The sequence below is a fragment of the Hyla sarda genome, chromosome 7 (assembly GCF_029499605.1).
Source record: "Hyla sarda isolate aHylSar1 chromosome 7, aHylSar1.hap1, whole genome shotgun sequence".
In the NCBI taxonomy this organism is placed as follows: domain Eukaryota; kingdom Metazoa; phylum Chordata; class Amphibia; order Anura; family Hylidae; genus Hyla; species Hyla sarda.
The window spans coordinates 203122602-203139900 of record NC_079195.1 but is presented as its reverse complement, the minus strand read 5'-3'; the positions used below and the strand labels follow the sequence as shown (position 1 = coordinate 203139900).

Below are 17299 nucleotides of genomic sequence, written 5' to 3'. Positions count from 1 at the left end.
GTGATGACGAGGAAGGAGAGCGCCGGCCATACAGGGGATCCCTGAATGGAGAAGACACCGAGGAGGCAGGTAAGGTCCCTCCCGGTGTCCTGTAAGCACTAACCTGGCTATTCAGTCGGCTGTTCTAGACCGCCGCGGTGAAATCGCGGCGGTCCCGAACAGCCCGACTGAACAGCCGGGTTAGTGTCACTTTCCCTTCAGACGCGGGGGTCAGCTTTGATCACCGCGTCTGAAGGGTTAATACAGGGCATCACCGTGATCGGTGATGTCCTGTATTAGCCGCGGGTCCCGGCCGTTGATGGCCGCAGGGACCGCCGCGGTGTATTCGCGGTATAAGACGCACCAACTTTTTTCCCCCCAGTTTTGGGGAAGAAAAAGTGCGTCTTATACGGCGAAAAATACGGTACCCCTTTTTAAAGGAGTATTTTTGGATTTTTTTGGTGATGCCAAGTTATAATACTGTGTAATTTGCTTCTATTACCTCTGTCCACTGCTTTGTTCTGTTTTCTGTAGAGCAGTGATGTTCAAACTGTGAATCTCCAGATTTTGCAAAACTGCAAATCCCAGCATGCCCAGACAGCAAACGGCTTTCTAGGGATGCTGGAGGCATGCTGGGAGTTGTAGTTTTGCAGCATCTGGAGGGCCACAGTTTGGACATCACTGCTGTAGAGCAGGTCTTTTTATTGTACTCTTGTCTCTGACCTTTCCCAGCTTTTTATGTGACCATAGACAGTGTCATAAGTCACATGGTCTCCAGTAGTGTGGCTGTGTTGCAGTGGGTGGGTGGATAACATTATTTCAGTATATCCCTTCCATCTTGCAATTCCCCCACCCGCTACAGCATAGCCACACCCCCTGGAGACCATGTGGGGAATTTATCCTATCCTGGAGGCTTGTGGGTGCCAAAGGTAGTGACATCTGTTATTATATTCACGTGGACTTTGTGATTCACATCACATGTAGATTGGTTTTTGTTTCTTCCTAGTGGAGGTCTTTTAAGCCACCAGTCAATTCACAGAAAAAAAAAGTTTATATATATTACTCACTAGGTCATGTAGATGCTTTACATGTCTTTGTGTCTAGCTTCTGTATTTGGCTCACTAATTTCTCTGTTCTGCGGTTCACTCATTCTGACATCCACTGCTCAGGAAGGGGCGTGTCCAAGTCAAGCACTAAGCCTGCCCTCACTCACTATGCTTTTACTTCCTTCCTGAGTCTGCTGTGCTGTGCTGGGTCTCTTTATCTAATCACTGCAGGCTGTTCTGTAACCCCCTCCTCTCTGTTTTCATGCTGCAGTCTGATAGGACAGGAGTGAGCACAGAGAAGTGCTAGTCCCGCCCTCACTTCCTGGACTTTGTCTCTGCCTGAGCTCCAGCTGGGACAGAGATGTTGCTGCAGCCGGACAGGATTATGTTCTGGATGGTATGGGGACCCCTAAGCCATGATTTCGTTAAAAAAAGGAGAATATTTTTTGATTCTTGATTCTGACAATGCCAGTGCAAATGTTCTATAGGCTTAAGGGGGTGGCAAAATAGCACTTTGAGAAGTAATGCCTAATGTATTGGAAGGCTGTAAGGCCGACGCAGTGTAATCCTGATAAATAATACAAATTCTCAATTTGCTTCTTTTTCAGTCAAAGGACAAAATGATGAGAGGATCTCGGCGCGGCTGCGTCCGTCTCAGGGTAAGTACAATCGCCCATTAAGGTGATACTAAGATTTTAACATGCTACATTTTGTACTCTCTTTTTAATGTCCCAGATCTATACTGAATGGCTATAATAGCCAGTAAACGCTTAAGTTGTCTTGCGTTCTCCTGCTAAACCTTTTCCTGTGTTGCTGATCCTTCATGGAGCGTGTGTGCGATGGACCGTCCCCAAGGATTAATGTGATTAATGGAGTCAGTGCCTTCCTGATCTACAAGGATAACATACAACATTACTACCATGATACCTACTGAAGAGGATGAAACACTACATCCAGCCAAGTGTTTTCCAACCAGGGGGCCTTCAGCTGTTTCAAAACTACAACTCTTAACATTTGGTTGTCCGGGCGTGCTGGGAGTTGTAGTTTTGCAGAAGGCACCCTGGTTGGGAAACACTTTTCCAGCCTTTAGCTAAATCTTTTTATTGTGCAGTATTTTACCTCCTTTAAAGGAGTAGTCCAGTATTAGAAAACGTATCCCTATCCTAACGAAATAAGTTTCAGATCGGGGAGGTCTGACCGCTGGGACCCCCTGCGATCACCCGGTACAGGGCCCCGGCTCTCCGGCCAGATAGCGTATATCGACCACTACACGAAGCGGTGGCCAACACGCCCCCTCAATACCACACTATGGCAGAGCCGGAGATTGCCAAAGGCAGCGCCATAGAGTTGTATTTAGAGGGTGATGTACGGTACCTTGTATTTCCCCCCACATTAGGTAGGCAGCATGTTCCCCCACATTAGGTAGGCAGCATGTTCCCCCACATTAGGTAGGAAGTATAGTTCCCCCCACATTAGGTTGCCAGCTCCTCTGCCTCTATGGTTGTACGCACAGGAAGTCACTGACGTCCCGTGTGTACAACCATAGAGACGGAGGACCTGATCGCAGGGGGACACGCACCGCCGGGGAATGGTAAGTGAGCGGCGGACATCCTTATGTCCCAAAAAGATTTTTCCGGACACAGGGATGTCCGGCATAGGAATACCTATGATTATCTGCCCGGGCCGGCTCCCGTGTGTGGCTGCAGGCGGGGGCCAGCCAGAGCAAGTAAAAACTAATACTGTATACTAAAAACCAGGGGGCCTCCAGCTTTTGTGAAACTACAACTCCCAGCATGCCCGGACAGCCTTTGCCGTGCTGGGAGTTGTAGTTTCACAATAGCTGGAGGCACCCTGGTTTTTAGTATACAGTATTAGTTTTTACTTGCTCTGGCCGGTGTGAGGTGGTTTTTTGCGCCCCCGTAGATCCATGCGTCCGCTCCTCCCCCAGCTCTCCGAACATTTCCGAAGCTAGAACTGGGGGAGGGCAGAGCAAGGGGAGAGAGGAGGTTCACGCCCCCTCCCTCATCTCCCCTCTCTGAGCTCGGCTGGACGCAGATCTCTACGGCACGCCCCCTCCCTGAGGACATAGATCGCCACGGCAGGTCCCCTCCCTCATCTCCCCGAGCTGAGGACGTAGAGCAGTGCTCCCAATGAGCTCTATGTGTAAAGGGGGACATACTGTACGGGCTAAAGGGGGACATACTGTACGGGCTAAAGGGGGACATACTGTACGGGCTAAAGGGGGACATACTGTACGGGCTAAAGGGGGACATACTGTACGGGCTAAAGGGGGACATACTGTACGGGCTAAAGGGGGACATACTGTACGGGCTAAAGGGGGACATACTGTACGGGCTAAAGGGGGACATACTGTGGAGATCTACGTCCTCAGTTCAGGGAGATAAGAGAGGGGGCGTCTACTTCTCCCCGTGGAGATCTACGTCCTCAGTTCAGGGAGATAAGAGAGGGGGCGTCTACTTCTCCCCGTAGAGATCTGCGTCCAGCCGAGCTCAGGGAGGGGAGATAAGAGAGGGGGCGTCTACTTCTCCCCGTAGAGATCTGCGTCCAGCCGAGCTCAGGGAGGGGAGATGAGGGAGGGGGCGTGAACCTCCCCCAGTTCTAGCTTCGGAAATCTTCGGAGAGCTGGGGGAGGAGCGGACGCATGGATCTACGGGGGCACAAAAAACCACCTCCCACCGGCCCCCGCCTGCAGCCACACACAGGAGCCGGCCCGGGCAGATAATCAGAAGTTTTCCTATCCCGGACCGCAATACCCGGCGTATAAGACAACCCCCGACTTTTCAGAAGAAAATTCGGGGTTAAAAAGTCGTCTTATACGCCGGGATATACGGTATATATATTTTTTTATGGTGTACACCAAGCAGTGTCAATGACATGGTAGTACGATTATAGCAATACCTCATTTATGTACTATAAAAACTATTTTTGATTTAAAAAAATAAATAAATTAAATAAATATAATATATATAAATCTTGTTAGTACATAGCTATTTTCTGAGAGGTGTATTTATTTATTTTTTTATACCAACAATGTTGTGTGACAGCAAATTTTTTCCGTGAGGAGTTGACCTTTATAGTGGTACCATTTTGGGGTACATAGGACATTTTGATCACTTTTTATTTTAGTTTTACAGAAGAGGCATTGATATAAAGCCATACATTTGGCAAGGTTTTTATTACATTTTTTACGTTGTTCATCGTGCGGGTTGAATAATGTGATAGTCTTATTACTTTTGTTGTTACGGACGTAGCGATACCAAATATGTGTATATAACTTTTTGGGGGAGGGAAAGGGAAATTGTGTATGTTTATTTTTATTTATTATTTATATGTATTGTTTATTTATTTAGTCTATTTATTTTTCCTTTTTTGTTTTTTACTTTTACTGTCCCACTGGGGGACTTGACACTTATAATTAGAGATGAGCGAACTTACAGTAAATTCGATTCATCACGAACTTCTCGGCTCGGCACTTGATGACTTTTCCTGCATAAATTAGTTCAGCTTTCAGGTGCTCCGGTGGGCTGGAAAAGGTGGATACAGTCCTAGGAGACTCTTTCCTAGGAATGTATCCACCTTTTCCAGCCCTCCGGAGCACCGGAAAGCTGAACTAATTTATGCAGGAAAAGTCATCAACTGCCGAGCCGAGAAGTTCGTGATGAATCGAATTTACTGTAAGTTCGCTCATCTCTACTTACACTGCAGTGTATTATCCCTATGAGTGTAACGCTGACAGCTGTCAGCATTTCCCTGATACACATCAGCCTCTTGCATAGCCTGATCGGCTTCTGTAGCCAGGAAACCTGGGGCCGTTCGGAGGTCCCTGGTTGCCATGGCTACCAATGAGACCCCGCGATTGCCCCAGCCACCGATCACCGCCCACGGTGCCGTGATTGGGAATGGACGTGTATATTGCGTTAAGTCACTGGGAAAAATGGACGTATATATTATATACGTCCATTTACGGGAAGGGGTTAAGGAGTGTAAAGCAGTCCTAAGAGCCATTTATGTTTTTAGACACAGAGTAAAACAACCTGTTCTTCTATGTATTATCTGTGGACGGCTCTGTCCACATATTACTGCACGACATGGAAAAAGGTTTGGTTTTCTTTCCAGCACAGATATGGACGTATATTTCCAGGATGTCTTTTATAGTGACCAGGAGCATTTTTACAGCATTTTCGAGCTTGTTTTGCCCTCTAGACCAGTGTTTCACTAGTCTTACAGCGCCATTTGTTTTATTTCAATGCAGCTGCATCTCTGTGTTAGGTTACTGTAACATGGTCATGTGATCACCAGTCTGACTCTTCAGGTCTTCCAGAAAAGGATGTCCGTTCTAGGTTCTGATTTTTTGGAAGAAGATATCATCACCTGCCAGATCTCTCTTCTATCTCTGTGGCAGTTTTCCCAGGCAGTTTAACCAGGGTGTCTCCAGCTGTTGCAAAACTACAACTCCCAGCATGCCTGGATAGCCAAATGTCTTGGTTCTTGGTCTTAAAGGGGTTCTGTAGTGAAATATTGTATCCCCTATGTACACCCCTTCCATGTATCCCATAGAGATACATGGAGGGGGCGTGTATCTGCGGTGGTCGGAACGGCCGCTTCCAGCAGACTGCCGAGGCCCCGTTCAGGAGATCGCAGGGGGATCCAGCAGTCGGACCCCCCCGTGATCGAAAACTCATCCCCTATCCGAATGATGGGGGGATAAGTTTTAGATCGCAGGGGGTCCGAGCGCTGAGGCTCCCTGCTATCTCCTGTTTGAAGCCCCGGCTCTCCTTCCCAGATTTGGCAATCTTCGGCTCTCCCATAGAGCTATATAGAGGGCACGTGACATCCCCCGTTTTGGGCGGGGGTAATGGCGCGTCACTGTGAAGGAGAGCCGGGGTTCCAAATGAGCTCGCGGGGGGCCCCAGCACTCAGACCCCCCCCCCCCCCCCCAATCTAAACTCTCTCCTTTAGATAGGGAATACGTTTTCTTACAATATACTTCTTCTTTAAGTAGCGTAAAATAAAACAAAGTCCTGTGTGTAAGTTGCCTTTGGCGTTGATGTTACTTTTCCTGAGTGATCTCTAGGTGGCAGCACTGTCATGTAGAACACTTGGGAAGATAACCTCAGCATCTGCTGACTACAGGAGGTTTATGTGCACATCTAATACCCACACCTCTATTACTTTTTCTTTTCTTTTTAGTCATTGAACTTAGTTAGTAGAATTCCATTTTAGGGTGCATTGTGCATTCACGCTGCAGAATATCAGATAACTCTAGGACTGATCAGAAATGCACAGACGGTAATGCAATTTTGAGAGGATTCTGTAAAAAGCTTGAACATGTCCATTCTTTCTACAGAGTCCGGAGTTTGAATTTCCACTGCAGAATATTCTGCCCCGGAAATTCTGCTGTGTGCACAGTGTAATAGAATCAGAGGCTGCTGCTGCATCAGAATATCCAAGTGGAATTCTGACACTGGATTCTGCCGTGTGAATGAGCACCCAAGGGCTTGTCACCAAAATATGTTAGTCAGAAAATTGTGACTGGACTTTAGAGGCTATGTTCACACTGCAGAATTTCTGTGTGGAATTCCGCTTGGAGGTTCTACAGCAACAGAGTCCTTTTGATATTAATGGGATTCTGCTGCGCTGTTCACATAGCAGAATTTCCGCACCAGAAAATAGGAGCGGAGTACCCCTTTTAAAGTAGTGTTTCCCAACACAGGTCTGGGTATGCTATGAATTGTAAATTTGCCATTGCCTGATTGGGGAACACAGCATTAAAGGGGTTATCTGGTCAAAGACATCTTATCCCCTATCCGAAGGATTGGGGATAAGATGTCTGATCATGGGGGCCCACCGCTGGGACCCCTCGCGATCTCTGTGCAGCACCCACATTCTATGTGGGGCTGCGTCTCCAGTCTTGGAAAGCTCTTTCTTTTTGGGACTGGAGAGGGGACTTAATGCCATGCCCCCTCGTGATGTCATGCTCCCTCCATTCATGTCTATGGGAGGGGGCGTGACAAGCCTTCCTGTTAGGCTAGGTTCACATGTCCGTTTGAATCGACCTATTAAGGGTCCAATCGGCTCCTATTTTTATTAATTTTGATCTGATGCAAACAGCTACTACCGGGTCATGACGGACCCCATTGACTTGCATGGGGTCCGTCGGTGACCCGGTAATTTTACAAGATTTTAGCAGAGAATAAAATGGTGCTTGCACTATTTTTTTTTTCTCCGCTAATCCCAATTTCTTTCTGGACGCATTGCAGGTGGAACTCCGAACAGCAGAGTCCGACGGCAATGTGAACGAGGCCTAATACACTTTTGTCATCGATGTAAAGACGGATTTACATAGACAGCAGTGCCGACAGTGGGGTTTATTGTTAATCTTAGTCATGAATTTTACGGTTTTAATCTTCCGTAAATAGTTATCTATATTTGCAGACTCTTCTCTATTCACATCCAATGTTGCGTACAGAATTGCGTTGTATTGAGCAGTAAATTGTCGGTGGTGAGCTGTTAGTTTACATTTCTGACCGATAGGGGTGGAGATGAACTGTTGACCATTTTTGGAGAAACCTGCAGAATTTTAAAAGCCGCTCTGTCTATGAAAGGCAGATCAGCGGCGAATAAATAAAGCCGTTTCTCGGTGTCTTCGTGATATCTCTTTCTGATGCCAAATGCATTGTATGGATATTTCACTACATTGTCTTTTGCCATTTAGGTGCCCTTTTTTTTTACATTAACATCACGATTATGCAATATGGTTTTGTATCTTTTTTTTTTCAAAAATGGTATTCAAAAAAACTCACAAAAGCGTATAAATTGTGTAAATGCAGATTGCATTAAAGGAAAACGGTCATCCCGTTCACCCACAGGAGACCAATGTAGGGTCTCTGACTAATATACATACCTTCTGTCCGGCACCCGGTCCCTCTGACGATTGGCTTCTATCTACTCTAAATTGCGCGCTGTAGGCGGGCCTGCCGGCTGCATTTGAATATTCATGGTCGCTGTTCACGGGAGCGCTCAGTAGGCACAAGCGCTAACCTGACCACTGACCATGAATATTCAAATCCAGCCTATGGGCCCGCCTCCAGCGCGCAATTTAGCATAGATAGAAGCCGATCTTCAGAGAGACCGGGAGCCGGACTGCAGGTAGGTATATTAGTTGGAAACTCTGCATCGGTCTCCGCACTATAACCCGGCGTATTGTATTTAGTGTGAGTGAACAGGATGACCATTTTCCTTTAACTACAGTAAAAACCATATACAGGTGATTTACGGTTTTTATAAACCATTGTAAACCCAAAAACAGTGGTTGACTGCTGTCTTGTGCACGGGAAAAAAAAATGAAAATAAAATAAAACAAATAAAAATAAAATAAATAAAATGCAAAAACAAACTTTTTGTGTAGGTTTTTGTATGGAAAGTTAATTGGTATGGCCCGCAATACGGGTGTATATGGTTTTCAAATACAAAACAGTATAAAAAACAGTATTGCAAACGCATGATGTGAATACTCCACTGGGCAGCAATCGATTCCGAACGCTGCTTTCGCGCTGGGGGGGTCGTCCGAGCCCCTCGTGATGTCACGGCCACGCCCCCACAATGCAAGTCTATGGGAGGGGGCGTGACGGCCGTCACGCCCCCTCCCATAGACTTGCATTGAGGGGGCGTGGGTGTGACATCATGAGGGGCGCAGCCGAACCCCACAGAGCGAAAACAGCGTTCGGAACATTTACTTCCGATCACTGCCCAGTGGAGTACCCCCTTTAACAGACCCTTTTTATTGTGCATGCTTCCTGGATGGACTCTTGTGCTAATATAGTAAATTTATTGGCCCAGATTTATCAATCTGTGTAAGAGGAAAAAATAGAGTGATTTCCCCCACCAACCAATCACAGCTCAGGTAAGGCTGGGTTCACATCACGTTTTTCCCCATATGGGAGCAAATACGACAGGGGAGAGCTAAAATCTTGCGCTCCCGTATCCCTGCGCATGCGGTTCCATATGTAATTCATTTCAATGAGCCGACCGGAGTGAACCGGTCGGCTAATTTTTCCCCGTATGCGGTTTTCTACCAGACCTAAAACAGTGGTTGACTACGGTTTTAGGTACGGTAGAAAACCGCATACGGGGAGAAATGAGTTGACCAGTTCACTCCGGTCGTCTCATTGAAATGAATTACCTACAGGAGCGCAAGTTTTTAGCTCTCCCCTGCCGTATGCGCTCCCGTATGGGGAAAAACGTGATGTGAACCCAGCCTAACTAGCTGAGGTAAAGTGAAAGCTGAGCTGTGATTGGTTCATGTAGGAAAATCTCTCTATTTTCTCTCACACAGTTTGAGAAATCTGGGCTATTATACCGCATAATATATTAAATGAGGTATTATTTGAAAAACACGAATCGCCTATCCATCGGTAAAGATTGATCACCGGGGGGTCACCCCTCTTCTGGGACCACCTTGGTTCTAGATCCTGAGCCTACATGTGTGATCACCGCTCAGTTCACCCTTCTCTTTGCTATGGCCCTGTATGAGCAGTGTTCACACATGTACCCAGCGATCATACGTTTGTCCTGTAGGTACATGGGGGAGATTGATCAAAACCTGTGTAGACACAGAATTGACCAGTTGCCCTTAGCAACCAATCAGATTTCTTCTTTCATTTTTGAAAAGGCCTCTGAGAAATAAAAGAAGCGATCTGATTGGTTGCTATGGGCAACTGGGCAACTTTTCCTCTGCACAGGTTTTGATAAATCCCCCCCAATATTTTTTGTATCTGATAACCCCTGTTACTGGTACCGTGGGGCCATTTGGTTACATCCTCTATAGTATGTAAGGCAGTGTTTCCCTACCAGAGTGCCTCCAGCTGTTGCAAAACTACAACCTCCAGCATGCTCGGACAGCCAAAGGCAGTTTTATGAAGAAATCTGGGACAACAAGTCTTTTCAGATGCTACTAACCTTTAAACATGTACGTTCTACTGGTGATTTCCTCTATTTTAGCCAGGAGACACCTTACATTGATGTTTCCCAATCAGGGTGCTTCCAGCTGTTGCAATACTACAACTCCCAGCATGCCCATTTGTTTTGCAAACAGCTGTTTGTCCAGATACACACCCCTCCCCCCCCCCCCCCCCCCCCCCCCCCCCAATACATATGCATGCTTGGTCAATGAACAGAACAGTGTTTCCCTACCAGGGGGCCTCCAGCCGTTGCAAAACTACAACACCCAAAGGCTGTCCGGGCATGCTGGGAGTTGTGATTTGGCAACAGCTGGAGGCACCCTGGTTGGGAAACACTGTTCTGTTTATTGATCAAGCATGCATATGTATTGGGGTGGGGGTAAGGACTGGACAAACAGCTGTTTGCAAAAAAAAAGGGCATGCTGGGAGTTGTAGTATTGCAACAGCTGGAAGCACCCTGATTGGGAAACATCAATGTAAGGTGTCTCCTGGCTAAAATAAAGGAAATCCCCAATAGAACGTACATGTTTAAAGGTTAGTAGCATCTGAAAAGACTTGTTGTCCCAGATTTCTTCATAAAATAGCCTTTGGCTGTCCGAGCATGCTGGGAGTTGTAGTTTTGCAACAGCTGGAGGCACTCTGGAACGGAAACACATGTAGAGGTTGTTGTGTATGGCTTTTGCTAACCTGTTTTCATGCATAGGAAAGGCTCCATTGTGCACTTATAAACCAAAATGATGTGGGCTCTGTAATGCAGCCTATATTTACTAATCATTTTCTGGCTAAGGATCTCGGTCAATTCACATCTATTACTGGGAGAAGGAGGTGACGGCTAATATGGCCAACTATACTGCTCCCTCAGGTTGCCACCCAGCTTTCCGGGCCGCCGATTGGCAAATCTGTCTAGCAATGCCAGAGACCTTCATAGCCATGAATCCTTACTATATAGCAGTGGTCTCCAACCTGCGTACCTCCAGATGTTGCAAAACTACAACTCTCAGCATGCCCGGACAGCCAACGGCTGTCCGGGCATGCTGGGAGTTGTAGTTTTGCAACATCTGGAGGTACGCAGGTTGGAGACCACTGCTATATAGAAACACCGTTTAGGGGGCTGGGAAAGCTGGGTGACAACATCTGTGGCTATAAATAAGGAAGAAACCAATACAATATTACTGACGTCCTTGGAGAACAAGAACTTTGTCATGGTTTTTTATATATATATATATATTTTTTTTTAGAAAATAGACAGGTCATGTTGTCACCATTTAGGTTGCACTCCGCTGCCCTGCGTGCTGTTTTTCGAGTCCGGTGGCACTGTGCCAGGCCGGCGGTCATGTGTCATTCCTCTGCCCTCTTAGATTTACTCGCTGTGGTGTATCAGAAAGCCAGCGAGAGAATTGCAAATTCCTTCCGTGCACGGTCCCCCCCCCCCCTCCCGGCTGCTGTACTGCAGTGCTGTAGTAATACCGTATGTACTGCTGATGTCACTGCTACCCCGTTCAGCACTCTCCTCTTTGTTCCACAGGGGGCCGTGATTGGTATCGACGACGAGGACGACAGCACCTTTACGATCACCGTCGACCAGAAAACCTTTCACTTTCAGGGTGAGCAAAAAAAAATCCTACCTGCCTATTATTGTGTTAGTGTTGTGTGTCGCCACGTCTGTCTCTCCACTACAGCTCATGTGCCCGGGCTGTACGTACGGAGATGGGATAGCGCTCTGCAGTGCACACGAACAGAGACGACTCCAGGCATTTACTAGCTGACTCACGGAAGACAACTCTGCATTGTGGCACACTCACATCCACTCTCCGCTCTTGCCTTGGAGATGAGGAGTTCGCTGGGAAAGCTGCCGGTGGAGCCTTTGTGTGCGAAGAAAGCCAAAGCCGCGCTTTTTTATCTTGTATTACTTTACCTGCTGTTACCTTTTTAAGGTGGAGTTTTACTTCAAGACTTCGACTGTCTTTTTTTTTTTCTTCTTTCTTTCATCTGTCACCATTTCTTTGCTTTTACTAACCATTTCCGATCATAACTTCACAAAAAAAACCAATGCCTTCTGTTACTGCTATGTTTCGGCATTGCATGCTGTGGCTGAACCGTAGAAAGGGTAAGATGTGACTCTTGCTGTAAAATCCACACGTTGCACAAGCTAAGCGGGCTGCGAATGCGATCTCGGGACTTGGGTCTGATCTGTGGGCATCTGTATTGGTAAATGCTTTCGATTCCAACTTCTTCACCTCCGCTTCATGATGTCAGATGTCACTGTGTATGTAGGAATTTCAGTTCCATTTATTTTTACGTTTATTTAGGGTTTGTTCACATGTACAGGATGCATATTTTCTGCAGCTGGTTTTGCTACCCGTTAAAGTCAAAGGGTAGCAAAATCAACAGCAGAAAATAGGCTGCACTTGTTAACGTAACCTTAAAGGAAAACTATCGTGCAGGACAACTTATCCCCCATCCAAAGGATATGGGATAAGTGTCTGATCCCAGCAGTAGGACACCCTGCGATCCCTTTCACGGGACCCAGTCTCTCCCCTGGGAACGGGGCATGTTAACCCCCCGCACAAAGTGCCAGCCGACAAGCCCCCTCTATGTATCCTTTAGGAGAGCCGGAGATACACGTTCGGCTATATCTGGCTCTGCTATAGAGATACATGGAGGGGGCGTTTTGATCGCCGCTTCATGCAGGGGGTCAGCATGCTCTGTTCATAGAAAAGCTGGGTTTCCGTGAAGGAGACTCCGGGGGTGGGGGGTGCCAGCAGTCGGACCCCCCTGCGATCTAATACTTATGCCCTATTCTTTTGGATCTGGGTTAAATTTTTCTGCACAATAGTTCTCCTTTAATGGCTAATGTGTTCACAGGTTGAAGTGCTGCAAAATATGCAGCATGTGTGAATGTACACTTATAAGGTTGTGTTCACATGTTTAGGTTTTTCATGGCAATTATTGAAATCAAAGCCTGGAACAGATCATAAATGAAACACTGCCCTTCTTTTTTTTTTTTTTTTTTTTTTTTTTTTAAATATATATTAAAGGGTTATCCAGGAAAAAAATTTTTTTAGATATCAACTGGCTCCAGAAAGTTAAACAGATTTGTAAATTACATCTATTAAAAAATCTTAATCCTTTCAATAATTATGAGCTTCTGAAGTTGAGTTGTTCTTTTCTGTCCAAGTGCTCTCTGATGACACCTGTCTCGGGAACCGCCCAGTTTAGAAGCAAATCCCCATAGCAAACCTCTTCTACTCTGTGCAGTTCCCGAAACAAGCAGAGGTGTCAGCAGAGAGCACTGTTGCCAGATAAAAAACAACAACTCAACTTCAGCAGCTGATAATTATTGAAAGAATTAAGATTTTTTAATAGAAGTCATTTACAAATCTGTTTTAACTTTCTTTTGCCAGTTGATATATAAAAAGTTTTTTCCTGGAATACCCCTTTAAATACATTCCTGGCTTTCTATTCAATCATTGCAATTAAAAACCTGAACGTATGAACAAAGCCTAAAGGGATAAAGCGGGATCTTGCTTGGGGGACCATTGCGGTGGCGTGGTGCACTTATTGCTGCAGTGGATCCTGAGATCACTGTGCAGATTAACATTGCAACAGCTCCAGTCTTCTCCGTGAGTAAAGCCTCATACGTTAGAAGTGTTTGTACATTCTTTTTAGTCCTAAACGTTTTAAAGGGGACTCAAGTTATTCTCTGCAAACGCTGTCATTTTGGTGATCCATAACTACCGCATCTCTATAATGGTGGTGTAAGTAAGGCTCTGCTCACTTTATAAGCAACCACGTTTGATGAAGCAGCTCTTGACACATACCCTCGAATGTAGCCATAAGCCCCCATTGACCTGACGGAGGCGAAATAGGTCTTTTTGGCTTCAGTCTATACTGTATTCCAAAGTTGGGAACCACAAAAAATGTAAGCCTAGGCCAGTGGTTTCAAACCAGGGTGCATCCAGCTGTTGCAAAATTACAACTCTTAGCATGCCCAGACAGCTAATGGTTGTCCGGGCATGCTGGGAGTTGTAGTTTTGCAACAGCTGGAGACACTCTGGTTGGGAAACAATGTCAAATAGTGAGGGCATAGCGCCAGGATTGGGGGCCTCCATACACATTAGATCAGTGTTTCCCAACCAGCATGCCTCCAGCTGTTGCAAATCTACAACTCCCAGCATGCCCGAGCATGGTGGAAGTTGTAGCTTGCAACAGCTGGAGGTACCCTGGTTGGAAAACAGTGCCCTATGCTTACCTGATACCAGGGTGCCTCCAGCTGTTGCAAAACTACAACTCCCAGCATGCCCGGACAGCCGTTGGCTGTCCGGGCATGCTGGGAGATGTAGTTTTGCAACAGCTGGAGGCACCCTGGTTGGGAAACACGGTCAAAAAGGGAGGGCATAGCGCCAGGATTGGGGGCCTCCATACACATTAGATCAGCGTTTCCCAACCAGCATGCCTCCAGCTGTTGCAAATCTACAACTCCCAGCATGCCCGAGCATGGTGGAAGTTGTAGTTTTGCAACAGCTGGAGGCATGCTGTTTGGGAAACACTGGCCTAGGCAGTGGCATAAATCAGAAGTATACAGATGTAGCAGCTGAAGAATGAACATTTGCGGAGTGCTATGCTCTCATTGTAGCATAGCCATGCTGTTTTACATAGCTTGCTGTTCATACACCTAGTAATAAAATAACTAGAGATGAGCGAACTTACAGTAAATTCGATTCGTCACGAACTTCTCAGCTCGGCAGTTGCTGACTTATCCTGCATAAATTAGTTCAGCTTTCAGGTGCTCCGGTGGGCTGGAAAAGGTGGATACAGTCCGAGGAAAGAGTCTCCTAGGACTGTATCCACCTTTTCCAGCCCACGGGAGCACCTGAAAGCTTTACTAATTTATGCAGGATAAGTCATCAACTGCCGAGCCGAGAAGTCCGTGACGAATCAAATTTACTGTAAGTTCGCTCATCTCTAAAAAAAAAATAACCATTCTACATGCATATGGCGTGGAGGCCTTTGGTGCGCTAGGTTTGTTTGGCAGCTGGTACGCGTATACGTTCAGGAATGCTCCCGATGTGTACGGCCAGCACAAGACTCTGATATAACAAAATACAGCTCCCTCATTCATGCAATGTATGGGTTTAGTCTTTATTTACAGCTTTGTAAAGTTTGGCCGGTGTTCTTGCTGGTAAGCCTCCCCTCCTCCCTGCTTTTATGAGCACAGCACCGCATAGAGCGTCCGAACGCAGCCAAACCCTTTACTGTAATTCTGCAGCAAAATCCCATCAGCACTGAGTTAAAACTCCAGCCAAAGGAAAAATTACCATTTCACTGCCAAGTAAGTCATCCAGCTATACTCAGTGGGGGAGATTGATCAAAACCTGTACAGTGATCTGATTGGTTGCTATGGGCAACTGGGCAACTTTTCCTCTGCACAGGTTTTGGTAAATCTCCCCCTATGTCCTGAGAGCCTCTACTAAGTTGTACATATAATAAGACCTAAAAAGCTACTAGGGGATTACCTTTTGTGTTTGGTGTGTATAGAAGTGCTTCCTGTTCCCCTGTCCACATGCCTGATGAAGCAAGCGCACGTGCGCGAAATGCGTTGCATACTGGGAATAAATGTTTTACTGTCTCCACGTTGTCTGGTCCTTCAGCACCTGAAGTCCACTTTCCATGGAGGTTTTTGTCTTGCTATGTCATATCGAGACCCTCACAGACTTACATGACGAGTTTGTCTCTATTATGTGACACCGAGCCGAGAGATGAAGGTGCTGAGCACAAACTTCTCCCGGCTCGTTGTCCCGATCAGCAGAGGTCTGGACACTCAGACCACCGTTGATCCAAACGTATGAAATGTTGCTTGGACATGTTAAAAGTTACTCATAATGATGGCAGCCATTTAAATTCTGTTTTTTATCCTTTTAAGTCTTTTATGTTTATGTTGCTCACACTGCATGCAGTTAACTGAGGTGGAGCAGGGGGCAGTATCCCCTTTCTTGCCCTCACATCTCAGGTGGGAACCTCCTTCCTCACTCTTCAGAGCTGACAGTTGGCTGCTTTGTGAACTGAGGCTCTGTGACTCGCCCCCGGCTCACATGACAGACTGATTGACAAGCAAGGAGCCTGCATATATCCATGCTTGTCCCGCCAACACTTTTTGTTTAGGCACAGAGACATACAGACAATAGCTGCAGACAGCTGGACAGTGGAGGGACCCCTAGTGAGAAGATGTATAGAGCATTTTTTTCACTCTAATTATACACATTTTTAACAAATGTTACAAATATACATATGTTATTGCAAATGACAGTGCCCATTTACGCATTGTACTGTCAAATCAAATTAATGGGGTGTCCTCCAGACCAGTGTTTCCCAACCAGGGTGCCTCCAGCTGTAGCCAAACTACAACTCCCAGCATAACCCGGACAGCCAAAGGAGAGAAGTATCCTGGACAGTGGGCCCAATCTATTCACACATTATTCCCTAATAAGGAATATATGCCAATGGGTTTTCTAAACTGAAATACCCCTTTTATCAATCCGGTTTGTACAAAGGCTTGAAAACAGCATTGGTGACAAATTTTTTTTTCATTTTTTTTTACATTTTTGGACGCCTTGCGTTTGTTTTCTCGAGCTGTACTTGGGTGGAGTCTCCTGTTCTGAATACTTGTGGATTAATAGATTAATACATATGTCCCATTGGTGTCACTGGGAGAATTAAAGCGTACCTGTAATTTAAGGTGACATTTCAGGATAAGCTGCCCTGTGTGTACATGAGGAGCAGCACTATTTCTGGATTTCTGGCCATTATATACATTTGATATGGTGTATGCCCCAGATTTCTTCATCTATATTTTGCCATTCTCTTAGAGCTGTAGGGTGGGAGGGAAAAGGTTTGGTAACAGAAGAAAAGAAGGTTTTTTTTTTTTTTTTTTTGTCTAATAAGATGTATTACATACATTTCTTCTCACTAGTACTTTTCATCTATGCAAAGTTTGTTCAATTGACAGTGACTGTTTAAAGAGGAACTCCGATACATAATATCACCTATCCATAGGATAGAGGATAAGTGTCTGATCGCATGGGGTCCGACCGCTCTGTTCCCCCACAAACTCGATATTTACTGTTGGATTTTGTTCTCTAAACTACACATCCCACAGTTCCATACTTGTGTGGGGAGCCACGTGGGTGCAATGTGAGGTGTATGGGGCAGATGTTGTAGCCCAGGGGCAGATGGTATTAACCCCTAAATGTTCGTGACACCAGAGCGTGGTTTGCCTATGTAACCACCCGAAGT

General features: G+C 46.0%; 1 protein-coding gene across 6 annotated transcripts in view; it reads left to right on the top strand.

Moving 5' to 3' along the window:
- The window catches only part of OSBPL9 (oxysterol binding protein like 9), a 132432-nt gene that overhangs the window by 12963 nt on the left and 102170 nt on the right, over positions 1-17299 (top strand). For all 6 annotated transcript variants that reach the window (XM_056532257.1, XM_056532255.1, XM_056532254.1 and 3 more), the window contains exons 2-3: positions 1634-1684; positions 11532-11610. In XM_056532257.1, the coding sequence (XP_056388232.1) occupies positions 1634-1684; positions 11532-11610 (130 nt within the window). The remainder of the gene's footprint in view (positions 1-1633; positions 1685-11531; positions 11611-17299) is intronic.